Source organism: Triturus cristatus, chromosome 8 (genome assembly GCF_964204655.1).
Source record: "Triturus cristatus chromosome 8, aTriCri1.1, whole genome shotgun sequence".
In the NCBI taxonomy this organism is placed as follows: Eukaryota; Metazoa; Chordata; class Amphibia; order Caudata; family Salamandridae; genus Triturus; species Triturus cristatus.
The window spans coordinates 273,149,230-273,173,945 of NC_140591.1; the positions used below are offsets into that span (position 1 = coordinate 273,149,230).

A 24,716-nucleotide genomic window follows, 5' to 3' on the forward strand; every position below is an offset into this window, starting at 1 on the left:
CTATGGATGAGAAGTATCCTTCTGCAAGTATTGCCTGTTTTAGACAATGACTCCTGACTATGCCAAGTACGGTTTCTTGGAGGCGACTGCTGAAGGAAGGTTAAGCCTCTTTTTCAGAGCTTGGCAGAGTCTCATCAAAGACAACTGGGTTCTGTGGTAGGTTTCCCAGGTTTACTCCCTAGAGCTTCAGTCTCTTCTTCCAGAGAACTGTTTTCTTGTGACTCAACTACCCAGATCTCTAGAGAAGAGTCAGGCTTTACAAGAGAACATTGCATTGTTACTTCAAGAGACAGCCATTGTGCCTTTTCCAAATCGTTAAAGGGCACTGGGTTGGTAAGGAAGCCTTCAGGATATTATTGCATTATAATAGACCTCAATGATCTAAATCTTTTTCTAAAAATGATTAGTTTCAAGATTAATTCCCTTCAAGAAGTTATTTCATTGGTTCATTGAAGAAGCTACTTAGCATCCATATATTTACAGGATTCTTACTTACATATTTTGATTGCCTCTCTTCATTAGAGGTTTCTAAGGTTTGCAGTGGGCAGCAATCATTGACAGTTCAGAGTTCTCCCTTTTGGATTGAAAGCATCCCCATGAGAATTCAGCAAGACGTAAGCCCCAGTAATTGCAATATTTCACGAAATTAATATTCAGATCCATCCACATTGGCCAATTTTCTTTTGGTTTCCAATTTGGCTCTGAAATTGACATTGGATATTTTGAAGGTTCGTCAGACCCTGAAAATGGCTGAGTTTCTCATCAATATCAAGAAATTGGATTTGGAGCCTTTGCAGAATCTAACATATATTGGAGCATAGTTTTGGATGGATTTGGGTCTTGTCTGTGTCCCAGAGGGAAGAAGGTTGAAGCTAGGTCACATATTGCCAGCGGTTTTAGAGATGGAGCAAGCATCTGCGAAAGAATTCCTGTGAGTACTGGGAGGCATGGTAAGTGTTATTTAATTTCAAAAGATCCTGTGTGTATGGCTCTCCAGAGGTTTCAGTCTGGGTTTATTCAGAGCAATGTACTGGTGAGAACTGACAAAGCAATAGCAATGTTATATCTGAACAGGCAATTCAGAAAAGGTTCCACATCCTTGAATTTACTGGTACAGAAAATAATGGACTAGATAGAGTAGTATTTGTTATTTTTAAGAGCGACTCATATTCATAGACGAGACAACAGGATAGCGAACACTCTGAGGGAACTGTTTTCTTCGTCCCAGAATTTGAGAATCGCAAGGGAGGTGTTTCAATTGATTTGCCAGAGGTTCGGCAACCCCTTCATAGACCTCTTTTCAGACCAGTCCAGCGCAGTCTAGTGCTCTTCTTCCCAGGTCCTTTTCTAGTGGTGGATGCATTTACCTGTCAATGGCCGAGCAACCTGTTGTTTGCATTTCTTACAATTCCCTAGGTTGAAAGTCTTCTAGCAAGGATTCAGATGGAGAGAGTAAATGTGATTTTGGTTTGTCCATTTTGGCCTCTGAGACAGTGGTTTTCTATGCTGATGCATATGTTAAAAGCTCAGGTGTGGTTTCTTCCTCTTGCTACAAGCCTGATATTGACCCTTCCTCTATTACCTCTTCTATTTCTCCAGCTGTTGAGTTTAGTGGCTCACAAGTTGAAAGGAAACAGCTGAGGAAGTTAGGTATGACTCGTGCTGTGTCAAGAGTCCATTCAGGCTTCTAGAAGGTTATCCACTAGAAGATTTTGGTAATCACTGGACCTCTTTTTCTAAGTGGTGTGAAGATAAGGGCATTTCTCCTGTCTGCGTCCCCCAGAAACAATTCTGCAACTCCTGCAGGAAGGTTTTAAAAAGGCTTGATCTTCAGCTAATGTGAGAGTGCAAAGGGCTGCAAGCAAAGCTTTGTGTTCTTTTTGGGGTGTTCTTTCTGAAGTTGAGAGATGGGTTTCTAGACTGTTTATACATTTTGATTTGTTAAGATTAAAAGTAAGAAATGCATTGCTATCCTGGGACCTTTTTCTAGTACTGAAGACTTTGCAGGGACCTCCCTTTGAGCCTCTGTCGGATGTTTCTCTGAAGTTTCTGTCTTTGAAGGTAGTCTTTTTGATTGACATTGCATTACCAGAAGAGTTGGTGAACTTTGTGTGTTACATTGGAATCTCTCTTACCTTAAATTGTTTGAGGATTGTATGGTTTTACCATTGGTTTATTCCTAAGGTAAATTCAGTGTTTCACAGAATTTAGGAAATTGTTCTTCCTGTGCTTCCTTTTCCCTTTGGTTCTAGATCCCTTTTAGATGTAATTAGAAAAGTTAATGTTTATTTGACAAGATCTGTGCATTGTGGTAAAAATGAGTACCTTTTTGTTAATTTTGGTCATGCAATCGAAGGAAAAAAGTATTCTCTTTCGACCTTATCCCATTGGATAAGAATCTTGTGTCATTGGTTTCTGTCCAGGCTCGTTCAATACATGGGATGGCTGGTTCATGGGTGGAATTGGGAGGCATCTCTCTTTCTGATATATGTGCTGCAGCTACCCGGGCTTCTCAGTCTACTTGTGTGGATCATTACAGGTTGAATTTGACTCAGGGATCGGAATTAGATGTTGGTACAGCAGTTCTTAATTCTAAATATGTTTAGAGCTTTTATTATTTTCTCTGGTGGCAAAATAATCTTTCTTTGTCTCATGACATTTATTAAATATTGAGCATAAGTTCTGTTTCTGGTCTTTCTTTTATATAGACTTGGAAATTCTTGCATATATTTAGTAATGGAGGAGGAATGAATGAGGGGGCAAAGTTTGGGGAGGTTGGGTATAATCAGGAAGTGTGGAGTCCTTGTTTCCCTTTAATAGTCAAAGTGGCGGGTTATTTTGTTCTGTTTGTATTTTTAGGAGGTGCTTGATAGGAGTGTAAGTGTGAGGCTTTTCTTCACATATTGCATGTCGTGAGTTATTTGATAAGCCGTAAGGAATCGGGGTAATGAAGATTACTGGTAAGTAATCCAGGTATTACAGCAATTGCAAGTTGATTGTATGACTGACAAAAAATTGATATCTGAGAATGTGGAGTGTATGGCAGAGCGGTATTAACAATGATAAAACATAATTGTCAGCAAGGAAGAAAATGGGTTTTCCTACGTATCCTTTTTCCTCATCACGCAGGGATTGAGGTTGGTAAAACTAGTTAGGGAAATAAGATTACCACATAATGCAGTTTTTTTTTGCTCTGAGTATTTTTACCTCCCAATTCCAAATTTTGCATGTTGGAATGACAGTTAATATGCATTATTGGTTTTACCTAACAGTGAAAGTTATAACTCATTCTCAGATGCAAAATTTCCAGGTATTACCTAGAGGGGTAAGCACTGGGCATAAACCAGGTCTGATCACAATTTGTGACCAATTTAACATGTCAAATCGTGCACAAAGTACCATTTCACATTTACTGCTGGAATCAAAATCCATCTCTGTTAATGGACCAGTAATTATTTAGACATTTCATCCCAAGGTAGGATGTTCATGATGAATTGGTATGCTTTTATATTTTATTATCCATGTATTGTACATGTTTCAAGAAATATTGGTCCATGAAATCTAATTTTTGTCAATTTATTTGCAGAGAGATCGCTGAAAAACTCCAAAAACAAGGTAATGTTTTCTAAAAATTGTAAAGTGTGTTTCATATGTCTCTGCATGATTGAAATCTAAACATGTTATTTAGGTACATACTAAACTAAAATCACCTTTTAAATGAGCATAGAGGCAGGAGAGATGTCATAGTTAGAAGGTGTATGTTGCACGTACACACTTTCTATAATCCACATGTAGAACCCTTCTTCTTATCCCCTTAAGTGCTGAGGATCCACTGAGCCCATGCCTCCTCCTCCTACCCCCTGCCCCCCCCATGCTGACCCCTTTTTGATATTTGTGGCAGTTTAAGCATAAGTCTTCATAACCTCTCTTAGTACAGAAGATACTGTGGCCAAATGTGTGTCCTTTTTCTCCACATCTTGGGGATTCTAAAGGTATGTTTGTGGATTCATTTGGAATGCACTGAGAAAAAGTGGCAAAATGTAGCAAAATGTTAGTTTCTGGGGGGAAATAAATACTGTTGAAGAAAGTGTGTGTTTTTTGCTGTGCTAAGATCACTTTCACTCCCAGCTTTCAGGAGTAGAAATAGCAGTAAAAAAACTATTTTGCACCAAAGCCTTTGCAATTTTCTAACTGGTAGTCAGTATTTCACTATTTGCAGTTTCTACCTTCGTACAATTTTTGGGTGAAGAGGTGTAACAACAGTAGATGAAAAAGGAAAGCTGCACATTTCTGAACAGCAAACCAAATTATGAGTTTAGCAAGGATCATTGCTGCAGATTATTCCTGGTTTTCTCAAAGAAACACATCAATAAAATAAAAAAAATGATGAGAGTAAGTAGGAAAAAATAGAAATAGGTGAGAATGTTTTAATCTGTTGTTTTATTTGCTACAATGACTGAACACTTCTAGTTCCAAGGATATACAGAGTTTGTTGGTTGTCCAAAAACACATAATAGCCAAAGCCAGCAACCGAGTTGAAGCTTACAATGGTTTTTCATTGTGTGCTGACCATGCATTAATTCATAAGGTAAATTCTAACGAATGAACAATAGGTATGGAGGAAAGTAATGCTCTTTTGAAATGTGTCCAAGAATCTGAGTATAGGCATAGTAGGTATTTGTATGACTCTGGATTTGGGGTTATCCAATCTGAGGGCGTTTTTCAATATGTGTTCTTTCTTGCACACTGACTTACATTTGGAAGCCAAAGATGGAGAGATGTGTCCCCCCACTTCCCGCAATAAAACCTCAATACTTGTGTGGGCATGCCTCCCAGCAATAGGAAAACACCCTAAATGCAACATAAAGACATCAAGATTTTTTTCTTGGAATTTCAATCTCTTCGGTGGAACTGGTTAGCTTGGGTACTTCTGCCGAGGGTCGGCTGCCACCCAGGAAAACCTACAACCCCAGACATTTCAGAAAACTAGACACCCAGGTGGAGTCTAGGGTGAGGTGCCACTTTTTCTTACTCACAGAACGCTTTAAACATCAGAATTTGGCTAATATAGCAGATTTTGCTCAGACTTCTGAGAGGCAAAGTTCCGGAATCTGCAAGGATCGACAAAGGTCCTCCCACCCAGCATTCCCACATGTCTCCTGCTGTCGGCCAGCCCCAGATAGCCTTTCCGCCATATGGAGAATACAGAATGGGAGAGAGGGATACCCCGGGCCTATATGTCGAAACTACACCCAAAAGGAATCCACATTCCCTCTCACTTGCCATTGGGATGGCTGCAGTATTTGGGCTGTAGATCCCTAAGGGGTGGGTGGAGAGGGCAGGACAGAAAGACTGTTTGGGGGCAAAAATGGTGGCGATGCCAGGATAGATGGGTCCCCATTCCATTTAAAAAAAAAAAAAGAATCCTAGGCTCGAATCACACATTGGATGCCCTCTTCTTGTAAGCACGCAACACACCCTTAATTTGGTATGGGCACATATTGAGACAGTGCACATGATTACAAAAAGCATGATGTTATCAGTGCAGGCACAATCTCTGAAATTTCTTGCTAAATGGATTGTATTAGTGAAACACAGGTCAGCAGATTGAAACCTGGCTCCATCTTTCAGTGGAGGCGGACTGCCTCTCCTTTGAACAGGAGAATGCTTGGAGTGTGGATTACTGCGACCGCCATGCCACCCCATAAGGTCACCCACAGTGAGCATACTAACTGTGTACCTCCTCAATGTGGCACCGCCTGACAGTTTTTTTGCCTCTGCACCCACATCTGTAATACAGCACAGGTATAAAGACAAGATGTTCGCCCATATGCATGAAGTCATGCCCCCATGCAAATCAGGAAATGCCCCCTTGTAATCACACTGGTGTGATCCATAGTGTAGAAGGGAATGCACAAGCATCTGCCAACCTTCTGTAATATCAAAATGCCCAGTGGGACCTGTAAAATGTAAGTAACCACTAATCTGTATGCCTGCTGTAGTAACTATGTGAATCCCAACAGTCTACTTCCCTGTCAACAGTGATAAACACTTCAAGACTGCACTAGGGCTAATAGCAAAGAGGGGGAAAGGGAATTGGGATATGAGAGAAGGAACACAATAGGTGTCATTGGTTTGTAATCCCACTGTAGCCTTTTCATCTGATAGAAACTCTATCAGATTGTGTGCAGTCTCTCATAACTAAAACATTTTAATTACTAAATAGAACACAAGACCACTGTTACTCTCTGCTCTTACATCAAGTTAAAATACATGTGTTTTTGATTAACATGGATTTTGTATGAATGGTCGCATTCACCAGGAAATGAGACACACAGTAGGTTTATAGCAGGATTGACTGTGCTGGCATATATGTATGAATGTATGTAGCTATGTGGTATTTCTATAGGGGGAACAGCCATTACAACGCGGTTTTTACCACGCAGTGCAGTTACATTGCATGCGTTACAACGCATGCGATGTTACAACGCTATGCCATTACAACGCAAGTCTTTACATCGACTTGCGCTAGATGGCGTGCTAACATTACAAATAGTGTAGTTTACTATCCCAACACCTTCCCTACTGTTAAGTGGACTGGAGTTGGAATAGTAAATTACACTGTTTTAATGTTAGCACGCCATCTAGCGCAAGTCGATGTAAAGACTTGCGTTGTAATGGCATAGCGTTGTAACATCGCATGCGTTGTAACGCATGCGATGTAACTGCACGCGTTGTAAAAACCCGCGTTGTAATGTCATACATCCTTTCTATAGCATGCACTTAGCCAAGAGGCAGAAAAGTGCTGTACATTTCAAAGACAAGCATAAAGTCAACGAATGATAGAAGAGGTAGCTGGTTTGTGGACTGTTAGTACATTGTGAAATAGTGTTGTATGTTTCCAATAGTGACTAATTTCACTATTATTGCAATTTGTTTCCAATCAGTCCTTATATAGAACACTTTATGAGTTAAATTATGTTATCTGTGAGTACAGCACCAAGTGGCTCCCTTTAGAGGTTGCAGATAACAGGGGAATGTATGTAACCCTGGGGAACTTTGCAGGCAATAGGGATATTTCAGGAACAGGAGGTGCTCATGTGAACTAAAAACTAACTGGAGGTACCCATGTGAACACACTGGTGTCTGCTGGAAAGATAGTAGGAGAACGAGTGAAGGATTTTGGTGGTGAATCTCATTTGAGGTGCCTGGGTGTGTATGAGGGTGGGATAGTCGACTGTGTTAAAGGCAATCAAGCAATATCAGGAGGTGGGAGGATGGTGATAGGGAGGTCCAAAATGGGCAGCGCACACATGACAACCACAACCCTGGATGGTATGACTCCTGTCACCCCAGGGCAGATACCACTCTCAATGGCAATGCCAATATGCCATGAGCAATGGGTGAAAGAGGTGGCCAATAATGCCTATGGTAAGAGATGGATGGCAGTGGGGATGAACACCTGTGACAAGCCATGATAGTCATTAAGAGAAATCCAAGAACCTGCTGCCATGGGAGCAGAAATACTGCTTGAGCTTTAGGAGTGGACAATGTGGTCTAATACCAAGATAAGAGCGCAAGCCCATATTATTTTTTTTTTTTAAAGGACCTGTTATCTAGTATGCTTGTTGCCGACGGCTAGGGAAGGGACAGGGGTCAAAAGACTATGTGATGCTACAGAGGGCCAACCGCCAATCCATTATTTATTTATTTGTTTTTTTATTTACCTCTGGCATTTAGTGTGCTTTCTGCTCTCCTGCAGAGGACAGTTTAGGGGTGAATCCCCAAATCTGCCTCCAGAGGGAGCAAAAAGACTGTGGGCTTTAAATGTGTGTTTGTGTTTGGGTGGGTGCACCTCGATGCCAGAACTACCAGGACAGACTGGCCACTACCCCATTGTTTTTTTTTATCCACCCCTAGTGTTTTTCCTGCCCTCCTTCCTTGAGGACGACAGAAATTCACCAATCTGCCCCCTCCGGGCCAAAACCTGCCTAAGCTTTACATTTGGTGTCCTGCTAGGACAGGCCATGACCCTATTCTTATTTCCTTAATTTACTCCTGGTGTTTTCTGTCCCTCTCCCAGTCTGCCCCCCATGAGTTTAGAAAAACGGTGTAGGCTCTTTGGGTATAGGATGTGGCTCAATTTGAGGATGGGTTAACCCCTATCCCAGTCTCTCCCAATCTGCCCCCCATGGGGTTAGAAAGACTATGCTGGCTTTAGAATGGGGGGTGTGGCTTGATGCAAGGACTGGTCAACACCCACCACATGCTTTTTTTTATAAATATATTTAAAAAACACTGGTTTCTGGTGTGTTTTCTGCCTCTTTGTAGAGGGCAGAAACGGTAAATTCCCTTAATCTGCCCCTGAGGTAGGGCCAATAGACTGTGTGGGCTTTAGGGTCAGGGGTGTGGCACGATGCCAGAAAGGGCAGCCAACATCCAATATTTTAAAAATGTATCCCCGGCTTTCATCCCCTATGTCCCCTGAAGGGCAGATTCGGTGTCAATACCCCATTCTGCCCCTGTGGGATTAGAAAGACTGTGTGGGCTTTAGGTGTTGGGGAGTGCAGTTTCAGGGTAATGCCCCGGGGTGGGACATCATCAGAAGAATTTGTAGGCTTTAGAGGTGTATGATGCACTCAGTTCCACGAGGGGTGGCCTGGCCCTATTCTTGAAAATATCTATCCCTCTTCCCTCACCCCAAAAGGGGTGAGCAGATTGGGGTTAAATTCCAAATTTCTTAGTGCTGGTAGAAATCTTATGTGATCCTATAACTTCCAACATTTTGACTCATAATTTTTACACACCCCAAAGTTAAAGTTTTGGCTTGACACCCAAGTAGGTGAAATGTTTTGCCTTACAGGGAATCTTAAGAATTGGTGAACAACTACATCTACCTTTCATGGATGTCTATTTTCCCAAATCCTTAGGGTACCTAAAGTGACATCATAGGTGGTTGGCCACTTGTTGCATCAAGAGTTGAAATATTTCTCCAGCCTTAACCCCTCGACAGCCTCCTGCTACTAAGAGCCTTGCTTACTTTCTACTCCTCACAGTTTCTTCATGGCCCGGCACTCATGGTTGCAAGGACACTTCCAGATGTACCAAACGTCAAGCCGGAAGTGGCAAATATTTGCTACCCCTTTCTTCCCCTAATCAATGTCCAGGTCCACCTTTAGGACATGCTCTGGTTGCTGGTTTTTCTTGGCTGTCTCCTATCCTACTTCTATCACTTGTGTTAATTATACCACAATTCCATTCAAAATCCACCCACTCTAGCCTCATCCACCCTATCCCCAGTGGTTAATTTGTAAAAAAAAAATAAGTGCCGGGGCTCTTGTCAGGAGGCAGCTTGCACCAGCCGATTTCTACTGTTAGCGCAACCTAAAAGAGAACTATGAAAGTGGGGAAAGGATGTTGCGTAATGTCCAGAGCTGCCGACTTCAAAGCTGAGGAACCAAGTTCGAGTCTAGGCGTTGGCTCAACATCCTGTGATTCTGGGCAAATCACTCAATCTCCCCGTGCCCACCACACATTAATGTGTCCTTAATTGGTGCTCATGAAAAGCGCCAGTGTTGATGGATAAGTGCTGGTGCTGAGCACTGGAAAACACAGGCTCAAATTAAGCACTGTCTACCCCCCTCCCTTGCTGACTGTATTTCATACCCTCAAAGGTACTCTGAAACCTACTTGCCTTACCATTTGTGACATCGCATTTCATCAGGTATGGATGCTTTGAACCTTTGCCATACCTCCATGTCTGACCCCACTGAGAAGAAAAGCAATCCAAGCTGGTTTAACCCTGAACGTAGTGTAGTCAAAACAATTAATAGGATTTGTGAGTGCAACTCAATGATGCAGACAAATAGGCATACCATTTCAATTCTGAGACTGCAAAGAAAAATTGACAGTGCCGAAAAGCATATTATTTCTACAGCATGTCGACTGAACCCATTAATAAAAGAACTGTACAAAATAAGGTCAGGATGAACCAACTCTTCAGGATGTGCAAAGATTATCCCCAAGTCCCATGCATTCGGCAACCTCCTTTTCCACCTATTCTCTGATAAATACCCTGCTTTGAAACCTTTCATTTCTTGCAAAGCTCCCTACTCTTTACATCCCCCTGCCTACTATCACTCCTGCTCATGCCTTGCTCACCCATTTCCATCTCTGTCTAAGTTTGTGCCACTCTCCTCTCACCAATTCAAGGAACTGGTAGTTTCAGGCAAACAGACCTGCTCTTTATGCCTACGAGAACCAAATAACTACATACTCCTAGATACTTGACAGCCAAATTGAACTTTTACATTTTGTTGGATTTAGCAACATACAGGGCTTGGCACAGGTGAGGGTTTATCCAGGCCTCATAAGGGAATTTGGGGCTGATTTATAATTTGCTGGATGGATTTCCCTCTTCAGGGGGACTGAGTAAATTACTCAGTCACCTTGACGGAGTACCTAGCTGCCAAATTTTAAATGTCCGTTAGCCTGACAGAAATTTCTACCATTCACAGAAACTACTGTCAAGGCGGTTCTTGTGAATGTATTAAAACTTTGCCTCACAACTCATCTAGATACTTATTTAATTTTCAAAAACAAACTCCCAAAGTGGACTTTTATTCATGAAAATTAAAAAAGCAATGCCCCCCTCGCCATGGTGAGAGGGGCATTTTAAGTTTTTTACTGCCCCTTACCATCAGGGTTGGCCTCACGGTGACAGGCAGTAATAGACAGCTATATATCTGCCTATCTAAACTTGGTTGGCAGACATATAGCCAATTCTCTGATGCCCCTTACTCTGTCCGATGGTCAGAGTAGTCTCCGCTGTTGCCAAACTGTGTTCCGCCCTCATATATATTTGACAAGCTGGCCATTATATTGGCATTAAGCATTCTCGGTCTCTGTTGTGATGGAGTGTGCATACTGCCAATATATAAATCAGGACCTAATTATGTATCTCCATTTGGGCACAGACACATCTGAAGTGGTTCTCCTCTTTCTTCCCTGACAGATCTCAAATAGATTCCCTACCTTTTTTTTCCAGGAAACTCAAGCTTTATTCCACCACCCTGATCACTCTCGTCTGCTCCTTTGCGATTACTTGTTCAGTTTCTGCTAATGACTCCCCAATCATCACAGTAATCTGCAGATCAATCCATTCCAACAAGGAGAGCCTGGAAAGAAGCCTTCTTGAAGCTGCGCTCAACCACTTTATGCTAATGTAGACAACACTTTGACTCTTATCTGTCATAATACTTCCTTCTCTTTAACAATCTGGTAGCCATCTGATTTAGCTCCAACCGCCGGAGATCCAATAATGTAAAGAATATGGACAGTCTTCTTGATGCACACTTAACTCTAACCTTCTTACCTGTCAGTCCTATAACCCATCCCTGTGACAATTGCTTTGTACTCGCCCTTCCTCATTATACAAATAGACTAATACATATACTCCAGCATGCTCAAGCACGTCTAACCCAACCGGGCTCCTGAGAACCCCTCTATTCGCTGCTTTCTGGTCATTAGCTGTTAGTCTCTCAACAAATCAGTGTCAAGGCACACTGATTCCTTTATTGGGACTCATAGGACATAGATCATGAACTATTATATGCTAAACTGATGTGCTGTTTATCTAACTACATCCTCTGCTGAACTGAGGAACTAACCTTAACAGTGCCCCCTTTCATGAATGTACACAACAGCAGACATCTTCCTCTTGCTACGTAGATGCCAACCCTACTTTCAGGAAAGCACATAAATCAATGTCTTCTCCAATAACAGCCATGCGAGTACTAAATGCTCATTCAATTAGCCACTCTTTTTGATTCAGAAATGGTATTGGGGAGGCCCAGCCACCTCCTGTGTATCCTGACCGTCCTCATTTTTGTAGCTTTTGGGGCTTCTTTTGATGTCAGGCGGAATTACTTTCGCCCGACACCGACTCGGTCCTGGGACCAACCTAAACCTGGTCAGTGGTCCCGACTGACTCATTTCAATGCGACAGAACACAGTTCAGTCTCATGCTCCCTTTCCTCAATGGGAGCTCGTGGTACGGCCGTAAACCGGCTCTAACACAAGCTCTCATTGAGGAAAGGGAGGTGCAGTTCAATAGGTGCCCCCTCGGCCTCCGACCGGACGCCTTGCACCAAAGGGAGCCCTGCTGGGGCCCCCAAATATGCTTTCTGACATTGTTTCCATATCAGACAGGCCGGCATGGAAACCATGTCAGAATGCGTGTATCGTAATCTCAAGGGCAGAAAAGCCTGCCCTTTAGATTACTAGCTGGATTCCGACTGGCGTACGGGCTCTCCGAGTCCGTCGGATGCCAGCCGGAATGACCAGCAGGTTTACTTTCCGACCACCTCTATCATAATGATGCGGTTGGAAAGTAAACCGAACGGCCCATTACGATGCACCCCGAAAGGCAGGTCAGAGTCTGTAAGGGCTGCATCGTAATTGGCCCCTATGTGCGTTGTTCATTTTTCAACTCTCGACCTTACTGCACACACATGCCTGATGGCATGCACAGTTGCACACCTATTCCCTGCAGCTAAAAAGTACGTAGCAACATGGTCCATGTCACTGCACAAATCATTATATATGACTCCAGACATTTCGAACATAGAAAATAGTCCGTCTAAGCGCCTGCATAATGGTGGCTTGTGTAGTGGTTTATCAACATAATGGTAACTTGCATGGCTTTTGTTTAACAAAAGCCTTTGTGTCGTACGGGCTCATGCAGAAGCAACTTTGATAGAGTACCAGTGACACAATGTTGCCCAACAGGCAGGACATGAAATTTACTTTGACATGTGTCACATCCAATCCCACAACCCTTGCAATAATACATCAAGATTAGGGATTTGTGATTGTCTGCAATTATTAGGGGAGCGGATGTAGCCTAATGGCTAGAGCTGGTGACCTTGAAGCGCTTGGGAGCTAAAATGGATATGTCCTTGTGTAATGCAACTGTTGCTCATGTAAAGCTCTCAGATACCAAATATCTTTGGGTCGAGTTTGCGCTATATAAAACTAATATATATATAGATATATATATTCCGTTCACTTGGCAAAGTAAATCCATTGACGAAGTCCACAGCCACATGGTCCAGGATTCACTGATAACTATCATGTACAAAGCAGGACATCTTCCATCACAGGTCTCTTACGACCCAGCCTCTTGGACACCGTGCTATCTCATCTTGTGACAGTACAGACTGGTACTACTACACTTTTAAGGGCCAGTTTTTCCAAGTTGTACCCTAAGCAAATGAAAGTACCATAACAAACATAACTTGTGGTTTTTTTTCATACGATTAGGTTTTTGTGATATCCAACCCCTGTGCTAACATTTCCTGTCTTTTTGCCAAATGTTGGGTATCAATCATTTGGACACACACATAGATGGGCTTGTGCAGATTTTCAGCGACAAATTACGTGTTTTTAACCTCGATTCCACACAAAATCTCAATTAAATATAAATAAGTGGAGTTTCGTTTAAACATGTAATTGTGATCTTTTCTACTACTTGATAGCACTGAGAGAGACAGCTGTGGAGAGGGTCAGAACCAGAGGCAACCAAAAGGAAATTTCTGTCTCACCATCCAAAGAAATAACTGTGCAAGTATATAGCAGCAGTAGTATTTGAAAGACAGGAGGTGTAGAGATTAGGCATCAGAGGTTGAGGCACACCACCCATCAAGGCCTTTGAGCAGAAATGTGAGACTTGCGAGATGGTTGCTGTGACAAAAGGATCTGTCTGGAGCAATGAGCATGGAGAAGCGGCGAGTGGTAAAGAATGGTCTCGTTATGGAGGAAGCAAGGACAGAAGAGGTCTCAGCTGAAAGGCATACTGATGTTGGCCAGCACAAAGGAGAAATCATACTTTTTATGTCACAGCAAATGAGCTGTGAGTGCAATTCAAAGAAAGAGAGGAGTTCTTTTGACACCGCCGTAGCTCTAATGGCATGTCAATGTGTTGGAAATTTCTTTTGAATCTGCTTCACATGTACAGTAGCAATCAGAGATAGAACAAACAGCAAGGCGCATAAAAATTACATTTTCTGCCTTGTAGTTTCCTTTACACATATCTTCTTACTTAAGACTCCCAGCTTAAAATGAATGAATGAATGATTAGCGGGATTTCCAGAGCGCATGGCTACTCCGAGGAGTGTCCCGGTGCTAAAAGAGAAAGTACAAAGCAGAGACTGGAAGAATTAGAGGGTGAAAAGCCACGTCTTGAGTTGTTTTCTGAAAGGCCTCTCACTTTCAATTTGACATAGTCCAATGCACTCCAAAATACTGTCTAAGAGGGCATGCGCAGGCTTACATCATCAGCAATAAGTCATGATTTATCTATTGGATGTTGATGTCATCATGTGGTTATAGTAGGTCCATAAATGACTAACAGTATTGGTTTTACTCGGCAGCTCCTGCAGACAGCAGTCAGTGCACACCTGGATGCTGTAGAGAAGACCGTGGATGACATCATGACCTTGAAGTGCATCAACAGCGATACTAATCCACAGTAAGCAACATTTGCTATTCATTTACCCTGCACCAACCAATACTTGCACCTCCTACATCATTGTCCCAGTCATTACTTGTGAGGTAATCACCTCCAGACAAAAATAAACAAATCAGGAACATGCTTTCAAAACAAGCCCAGCCCATTGTTCTTTGGGCACCACAAGAGACTTGACTTTCCCAGCATCCTCCTGTTTTGTTTTTCCTGCCTCTGACTGTGGAGGCTCCTGCTGGACTCGAGTCTAATTTGCCCTGATTGTCCATTGATGATTTTGAGACAAGGAGGTGGGGGGGGGGGGGGGAAGGGGGGAGGGGTATAATTTCTTTTACATAAACTTCAATGCGTGGTAAAGTTTGGAGTCTGCATGTTCTATTTCCAGAAACCTTTTGAGCAGAATGCGTATATGCAACAAAACCACATATATTGAGTTGAGCTGACATTTTTCTGTGTACTCACTCCATGACCACCATTCTCGGCTCTGATATTAGGATAGGCAGAAGCGAGACAGCAAGTGGAGCAATGCCGTTGATGTTCATTAATTTCTGAGTGTGCATGCTTATGTCGCCTTTCAGTTTCTGCTGAATGAGCACTGTTTGCATATGTGTTTGCCAGACTGGCAGGTAAGTATGTGTGTTGGTTGGTAGGTGTTTACTTTTCTGTCATTTCCTAACTGACCAACACACTGTGCTATATGTGGGGGTTCCCTGTGACTGCTTTATTTCCTCCTGTGGTCTGTGGCTGTTCTGATCAAGAATAAGGTGGCGATTTTTTGTATAAGTATCGGGAACCACACCAGTAAACACAATCATGTGGAATCCTCTTCCTCACTATCATCTTATAGCTCCACTTCTCTTGTCTACAATCAGAGCAAAAACGGTGAGCAAGAGAGATTAACGAAAATTGTTATAGAAATCATCATAACCTTAAGAAGAAACCTAGGAAAGACTCAGGGGCATATCATCAAGGACCGGCGATAATTATCGCTAAGCACACTTAGCGCTAGGATAATTATCGCCGGCTAACATGGTTTTTTATCGCTGAGATAGCGTGCTATTAGCAACGCTTATCTCAAAAGCGATAACTGCCAAACATGAGATTATCGCTGGAAACCCAGCGATAATCTCACGAAGTTTGGCGTTAGCTTGATGATAGGGCAAGGCAAACTTAGCCTTAATATCCACCTTCCATAGGTTATCATGGATAAGTCAGTCCTGAAGCAGGCGTAAGGAAAGTAGCGATAACAGGGGTTATCGCTACTTTTCTTGCCTCTATGCTTCATAGCGTGTGGCTTGATGATAGGAGAAATGTTGCTGAGCGACATTTCTCCAGTCATGTCAGGGCAGGAACGCCCACTTTGCATCTCATTAGAGATGCAATGCTGGGCATTCAGAATTCAGGCGCTAATGCAAGGTTTCACGCAATAGCGTGACCTTGCTGATTAGGCGATAAAATTATCGCCGCTTTTCGCCCGAAAACGGACGCAAAAGCGCCGATAATTTTTTATCGCCTCGTTGCTGATATGCCCCATAGTTCCTTGACCGGTCAGATTTGGACAGTAAGGCAAAGACTAGAGGAGCAAAAAGGTAAAGACAATGGAAAGGATATGCTCTCCAGTATCCTTTCTCATGTCCTGAGATGCAAGCTACTTCATCTAATGTTCTGTTGAGATAGGGATGGAATTTTGAGAGAGTTGAACCAACTGATGAGATTAACCTTCCAGGTTTATATCCAAAAACTGCATCGGTAGGAACAGATGGAGGATAAGTTACCAGACTCTGTGGTGGTTGATTCCCTTGTGGGGAGTTTGGAAGGACATCCTTGGCTAGTGATGTTATGATCAAGAACACTAAAGACTAGTTTCCTCATTAAGAAAAGCATACTTGGGCTTGGACCTGGAACTCAGAGCCAGTCACTGATTTCTGAATTCAAGAGTCTCTGTAAAGCCACTGAAGTAAGAACAGAATACTCTGCTGCTTTGGAAGGAGTGGAGGAACAGAGGTTTTGTCAGATGGCTCTTTTCATATCATGAGAGCATCAACTCAGGCAGAATGAAAAGTGGTTTCGGCTCATATGAACCTTGTGTTTAAGGATTAGCATACGGCTACATCACAAAAAGTGACAGCTCTTCCTATTCCTTTTCAAAAAGTTTGGAGTATTAGTTCAGAATTAGAAGAAATGTTCCTAATTTGTTAAAAAAAGGTATCACTGGGCATCTTTTAAGTATCAGCAACATCAATCTATATCTTCAGGATCATCTGGAAAATCTTCCTTCACACATCCGTCGAGGAAACTGCAGCAATAACATGCACATGATTTTCTGGAAAAAGTCAACAAAAGCAGAAATCAAGTTCTCTGAATAAGCAAGTCCATTCCTAACTATGCCAAGAACATCCTGACTATTCCAGTGGGGAGATAAATTCAACTGTTCCAGGAAAGTTGGGAAAAGTCTACCTCAGTCACGTCGGTGCTTCAAGTGAATTGAGAGAAATACATCATAAGAGTTTGTCTCTTCCCCTCTGAATTCTGACATCAAATAGACACCATGGGGCAGATTTACAAGCCCCTTGCGACACTTTTACGCCACTGTAGCGGCGGCGAAAACAACGCGCCACGTTGTGACACATTTACAAAGTGACGTATCTATGGAGATGCGTCACGTTGTAAAGCCCTGCATCACATTATACCTGTGTCAGGTATAATGTATGCAGGGTGGGCGTTCCGACGCAAGAAAGCCTCGTAAAAGTGATGCAGTGAAATCTACAAGATTTCACTGAGTCACTTTTACGACGCAACTGCGTCAAAACCTTACGCCTGCTTAAGCAGGCGTAAGAAGTGACACAGCATAATAGAAATAGGCACGACTCCAGCAATGCGTTGCCTTTACGCCAATAGATGCATCATGCATCTGTCAATCCTTGCGCCACCGTGCGCTGCATTGTAAATGCGATGCATCTATGGTGGCGCAAGGTATTTTTTACGTGACGCAAATTAACTGACGCATCTCTGCTAATATGCAGAGATGCGTCATTTCTTGTAAATCTGACCCTATGTTCCAGTTGTCGTGAGAAAAGAATTGCATTTATGAAAGCCATTTAGGAGTTACTGAATAGGAAAGCAGTGGTTACAGTTACAGAAAAATGCGACAGGAATTAACTCAAACCTCTTTCTGGTACCAGAGATATTATAGTAGTAAATTTGAAATTTCTGAATCAGTGGGTGAAGACAGTATCTTTCAAAATGGAGACTCTTCAGAAAGTAATCTCTCAGGTCCCTGCTCATGATAACAGTGGAGCTAATCAACCGTTATTTCCACCTCTTGATACCGTTCCTCACCAAAAATATCTGAGGTCCCAGAATCAGAATTGGCAAATTTCCATGTCCTCCCATTCGGTCTGAAACCTGCACCTTGAGGGTTTATAAAGATAGTGTCATTAATGTTTGCCGGTCTTCATTTTCCAGGATGGAATGTGTATCCATACCTTGATGACTGTCTTCTCCATGCACCATTGAAATCCCAGACACAGGAGGGGTTGAAGGCAATTCAGAAGTGTCAAAACCAATACAGATTTGTCTTCAACTGGACAATATGTCAGCCAATTCAGCTGAAAGACCTTATCTTAATAGGGGGTGTGGTTCAGTACTAAGTTGGACATGGTGTTTCTCCAAGACCACCGAGCTGCAGCCTTTCATGGCTCTGTCACCATTGCTATTTCAGAAGATTTGTAAACAGATCAGGACTCCCTTACGAAGGTGTTGCTCTCGGTCCCAGAGAAAGGAGCGTGAGGTGTTGATGCAATGTTGGTCAGTTGGCCTAAAAAACTGCTATTTACATTCTCTCTAATCCCTAGATCACTGGAAACGCTCAGGCCAGGCACGGGTCGCACAGGATTATTGTGCTAGTTCTCTTTTGGACAAGGAGGGGGTGGCTCCCTCTTTTGATGTCCTTGGTTCTGGCTCACCAGTGGCTTCATGCTCTGCATTCCTTTCCTTTGAGGAACAAACAAGAACCACTTCCAGAATAATTTGATCTTTTGGTCTGGAATTTATCCGGGAAGGGTTACAAGTGAAATGTGTGCCTGTCTACCTAAGTGAGGCTATACAAAAAACCTTGTCAGCCTAAAATTTGAAAGCATTTCTAGACATTTCCAGAGCTTTTAGAAATAGTGTGATGCTCATTCTATTTCTGCTTTACAATGTAATTTTCCTTCCTTTATTTAATTCCTGTGGGAAATCCATACATATTATCCATATTGTAGAGCTCAGTGGTCTTCTAGCGGAGCTTGCAGGCATTTCTTTGGAAACTCTAAGCAAAGTGGGAAGTCTTGTTTCTTGTCTCATGGACAATTTTACCCTAGCTTGTCCTTCCTCTAGGGTTTTAACTCCACCTTGGGATTTACCTTTGCGTCTTCAGGTTCTGCAGAGACATCGTTTGAAGCTTTAGAAGCAGAAGATATAACAATGTCTGACCATGAAATTCACCATTTTAGTGGTAGTCACTTCAGCTGGAAGGATGGGTGCATTAGGAGCGTTGTCATGTAGAGCTCCCTTTTATGTTTACTTTGGAGGGTATCCTTTGATTAGGCAACACAAGGTAATCCTACCTGTTTGTTTTTATTCCTCTTCTTCTCAGTAAGAATATTTGTTTACTATTTAGATAAGAGGAGGTCTATTCTGATATATTTGCAATGCCATGACAATAGGAATTCTGATCATTTGTTTCTTTTGGCGCCGCAAATCAAGGAAGGAAACCTATCTCAGTGACCATCAATAGATGGATTCTTTCTACAGGTGTTTTTGGAATTTTCAATTAATGGTCACGAGGGAATTCAGTGTAGATCTACCAGGGGGACTGTCAGCTTCTTGAGCATAGATCGAAGGTGTTACATTGACAGACATCTACATAGAAGGCATTTTGGATTATACCTCACATTTTGTGCAGCATTGCAGACTTCAAGTAATTGTGGTGTGGGAGCATCTATTATTTCCTAAGTCTCATTTCTATTAAATCACTGGTTGTTGCATTATTTCCAGTGTTTTAAGCCATCTTTATTATATCACCAACCCCTGTGTGCCTCCTCAGTAATCATGAGTACGGGGAGGTAAGATGTAGAGGTAATGTTTCTAATTACTTATTGGCAATCTTTATTACCTCACAAGTAATCCCTTTTACAATGATGTAAGAAATAAGAGTAATAAAATTTACAAGTAATCATGAATATTATGTTGTTCAATTTTTGTCAAATTTTCAATGACTTTTTTTAAAGGACTTAGGGGCATATTATCAACGGCCAGCGATAATTATCGCTGGCCGTACATAGCGATAGAAATATTATCGCTGGCTATCGCTGAATATTATCGCCATGATAACGCTATATGTACAACGCATAGCGCTATGGCGATAATATTTCACCGATAGCGGTGTTTTCAATGGAACATCGCTGGTTTTCCAGCGATGTTCCATTGAAAACAGCGATAACATTGCTGATACGACCCTGTGGTCCTATTAGCATAATCCATCTCCCATTAAAAGTATGCCTTAGTCAGGAATTTAACAGACGTTAAATTCCTGAGTTAAGGCTGAGGTAGCGCGATTTTTTTTATCGCTGCACCTCCTTGTTAATATCGCGAAGCTGCCTTCACGATATTAACATGTGTTGTTTTCACAGCCACGCCTTCTTTGCATCTAATTAGCGATGCGAGGCGAGGCTGTGAAAAAACGGTCTCTACATCAAGGAAACACGCGCTAGCGTGTTCTTGATGATATTGCGATATAATAATTTTTTTCGCCCAAAAACGGATGCTAAAGCGGCGATAATTATATTGCCAGCCCTTGCTAATATGCCCCTTTGGGGCATATCAGCAACAACCGGCGATAACTATCGTTAAGCGCACTTAGCACTAAAATAATTATCGCGATAGCGTGACCTTGCTGATATAGCGATAAAATTATCGCCACTTTTCGGCCGAAAACGGCCGCAAAAGCGGCGATAATTTTATTTTGCTGCCTTGTAGATATGCCCCTAAATTGCTTCTTTGTAGTAGTAACAGTATAGCTTTCTTGATTATCAAGGTACTGGAAAAAGGGTCAGTACTTTCTACTGTTGAATAACTTAATAGATTGAAATTAAAGATTCTCAAACATTTACATTATTGTAGGAGGAAATTCTCAAAAACATTTTAAAAAGTAACTATCAGAAGCCCTGACAGACAAATATGCACTACTAAAAAGGAAATGTGTACAGAGCATCTTTTCTATTCACATTAATCTCTTTCTACACTCAGTGCCCATACTTGGTATAACATCTACTAATCTCAAACTAATATGTCTGCAGGCATAGCTATTTTGAGGATTCCATGAAAGATTTACCATAAACAAGCTAAAAGTTACCATTTTATTTTTAAGAAAAAAAGGGATTTGTGCAATCAATAAAGAAAACAGAATTAAGGGGCATATCTACAAGGCGGCAATAGAAAATTATCGCTGCTTTTGCGGCCGTTTTCGTCCGAAAAGCGGCGATAATTTTATCGCTATATTAGCAAGGTCACGCTATTGCGTGAAACCTTGCCTTAGCGCCTGAATTCCTAACGCCCATCTTTGCATCTCTAATGAGATGCGAAGTGGGCATACCTCCCCAGAATAACGGGAGAAATGTCGCTAAACGACATTTCTCCTATTATCAGGCCTCACGCAAGGCAGCATAGCGACAAGAAAAGTAGCGATAACCTCTGTTATCGCTACTTTCCTTATGCCTGCTTTGAAACTGACTTAGCCATGATATCCTATGGAAGGTGGATATCATGGCTAAGTATGTGAGGCCCTATCAGCAAACTATCGCCAAACTTTGTGGGATTATCGATGGGTTTCCAGCGATAATCTCACGTGGCAGTTAGCACTAGAATTTTTATCGCTTTTGAGATAAGCGTTGCTAATAGCACGCTATCTCAGCGATAAAAATCCCCACTAGCCGGCAATAATTATCCTAGCGCTACGTGCGCTTAGCTATAATTATCGCCGGTTGTTGCTGATATGCCCCTTACTTGTTTCTGATTCAGCGAATGGTAATTATTGCCATGAGTAAGGAAAAGCAGGATACCAGGCATCTCAAAGGTGTACTGTTTCATCTTTTTCACATCCTTGCTCCTCTTTCACAGATTCATGCCTGCATGCTTCTTGGTCAGGTGGTGAGCACCAGCATGTAGAAAACCAGGGGTGCTTTGCAAACTGCTGGGAATATGCTGTTGCCTCTAGGGCAGAGTAACTTGTGCCTAAAGAGGGAAGATTTGCCAGACTTTATTATGTGCATCCTCCTCCTATTGCAGCGCATGTGGCATGCTTCAGGCCAGAAGTTATGTTTATTGTTATAGGGTCAGATCTGCAGTGTGGCGGATGGTACTATGTCCATCAGGGTGGGGAGGAAATTACACCATGAATGACTACCATCTACCAAATTTAAAGATCACCACTGGCCCAGTGGAGATCTCTGTATCTTGACAGGAACCACCATCATGGCTGTTCCTGTTAAGGCACAAAACGTTTGGTGGATGGGCTCCATCAGTTTTAGAAGCCATCGACTAGACGTTTTGTTTTTCAAAAATAAACTCCCAAAGTCTTTGTTTTAAAAAAATGCAAAACTAATTACCCCACATTCAAGAAGTATTTTTCCTGGTTGTGAGGGTCATTATTTATTTTTTCTGTCCTTCACTGCCAGACTTTACCTGCAGGTGACAAAAAGAACAAAGAGGACATCAGACCATCCACCCTAAATAGGGCGGGCGGTGGAATGTCCTACCTTCAATGACCCTACAGAGTAGGGCCGGCAGAGGAAGCTTTCCATCGATGGAGACAATGGGGTCTCCATCAATGAGCTGATGGTCCTCTTGATCCTAAATAGTGTGGATGGATTGTCATTTATGAAGACAGGGTACGCTATTGTGTTTACAATGGAGGATCTTTTATGACAAACTGTAAATTAGTGGACTACAAAATCAATGCACCGGCTGGTGAATTCTTCACTGGCACTACACCACAGCCTAATTTTTATACTTGCATTGAATCAAAGGTATGAAGGGTACTCCTTTGTTAAAAAAACATAAAAAATGAAACACGAAAAAAAAAATCAAACAGCAGGAACTCTTTTTGGGAGCCAGAGCTTATCTGGCTTTGTTCAGAGATGAAACAAACCTCCGTATGGCCTGCATCAAGTTCCCCTGCATAATACTGCCTCTCTGCACCAAAACAAGACAGATAGACTGGGTACAGGGTGGCACCGGAAAAAAACTTGGCACATGGGAGGGTCAATGAAATAGGTGCCATGATGGGTGTGGTAGGTCACAGGAGAACTCCGTCCTTTTAAAAAAGGCATGGGGAACTTAACACCAGTAAGTTACAAGCATTGTGTGTGAAACCTCAGTGGTGAAATCACCTAGAACATTTTTTTCCGTAATTAGACTTGCATCATCCTTTCATTCTCCCCATCAATTAAAAACTACAATTTTATGAGTGTTTTTGTTGCATTCAGTGATGTCATAATTTTAACTGCTCATAGATCTTTCTGTACCAGGGAATTCACTAATTCCTATCCAGACAGCTTTAAATCAATACATAAATATGTTGTTTTATCATTTCAGTTACCTATAGAGGGATATCATGTATTTAAGAATTCTGTTTCCTCTTTCCTTCTCTTAGGTTAGGAGTATCATTTCAGGCTTGCCTCCTGCAGATCGTTGGCTACAGAAACCTGACAGTAGAAATAGAAAAGCTGCGCAGAGAGCCGTATGATGCTGACAACCCAGAACATGAAGAGATGCTGTTAAAGGTCAGTGTAGGACAAGATTTTTGATCCCATTGCCTTGCATACCATAGCTGAAGTGGTAACTGTCAGTGATGAATATTAAGTCACTTGTGGACATTTATTAAAATAAACTCCTAGGGGTCTATTAAGATGGCGGGCGGACAAAGTCCGCCCGCCATCGAAACGGCAAAAGGGACCGCCCGCCATAAGTGCGACGGTCCCGTGATGCAGATTAGGATGCGCCCGCCACACAGGCAGGCATATCCAGCTTTTTTACATTGCGGCGGGCGGTGCTTTCAGCAGCACCCGCCGCAATGTAAAAAAGGCATGTGGTGCATTTAGATGCACAACGTGGCAGGCACGGCCACCATATTATACGCATTTTCCACCCGGTCGACTCATCGATGGGCAGAAAACCGGCGGATGGTCTTTCCGTCCGCCGGGGTCCCCCCCCGCCATCGTGATATGGCGGGGGAAATGGTAGGTGGGCGGGGAGGAATGGCGGGCGGATCGCCACCGCCATACAGGTAATGGCTATCCGCCCACTATAGCAATAGACCCCCTACTATCAGTGGAGGAGCTGCCTGCCAGTCACTGCAGGGAGCCAATCACATGAAGGTCATGTACAATTTATCAGGGGTGGATCTGATAACTTCGAATGGATACATGTGTCAACTTCATTACAGTCCTTCTTCTGCTTAGTGCAGCTGGAACTAGGGATGTGGCAGATGCTGCACCAACCCCAGACATTCAGGAAAGAGTGCAGCAAGACAATGGCCACTAATTGTTTTATTAGTTTATCAATGTAATGTAATGTAATGTTATGAGGTGCTTATATAGCGCTCTATCACCCAACGGGTATCCTAGTGCTTAAAGCAGATCTAGAATTACATTTGGCTGTCTCAAAAGACCTTTGAACTTGCTGGGTCTAGAAAGCAATTAAAGAGTAACAACCCAGCATCAAAAGTTTATTAATACACCCAGACTTCCAAAAAATATTTGTTAGCTGGTATCTAAAATAAGCCTTATCTAAGAGTGCATATAATTAACTTTGTTTGGCAATAATACCGTTGACTTACCCATGGAGAAGTGTGGCTCAATGATTAGAGCGGCAGACCCTGATGCAGGGATCTAGCCTGGGACCAGGGTTCAATTCCCAGCCTCGGCGGGTCTTGGGTTAAAAAGATTCCACGGACCTGATAATTCTTGCCTCGGTGCCTATTCCAATCATGGAGTCCCACTCTACAACTCTGGGCAATAGTTTGCATAATCTCCACAACGGCCCCCACAATGCTAAGGATGCCTGGCCTCCACCTTGGGGGTGCCCAGGAGTGGACGCCTCACAGGGAAAGCCAGGATGGGTTCCACAGCGGTATTCGTACAAGCGCCTTGAG

General features: G+C 42.5%; 1 protein-coding gene across 4 annotated transcripts in view; it reads left to right on the top strand.

Moving 5' to 3' along the window:
- The window catches only part of ELMOD1 (ELMO domain containing 1), a 521,431-nt gene that overhangs the window by 426,378 nt on the left and 70,337 nt on the right, over positions 1–24,716 (top strand). For all 4 annotated transcript variants that reach the window (XM_085621500.1, XM_085621501.1, XM_085621499.1 and 1 more), the window contains exons 4-6: positions 3,587–3,615; positions 14,433–14,530; positions 23,217–23,346. In XM_085621500.1, the coding sequence (XP_085477626.1) occupies positions 3,587–3,615; positions 14,433–14,530; positions 23,217–23,346 (257 nt within the window). The remainder of the gene's footprint in view (positions 1–3,586; positions 3,616–14,432; positions 14,531–23,216; positions 23,347–24,716) is intronic.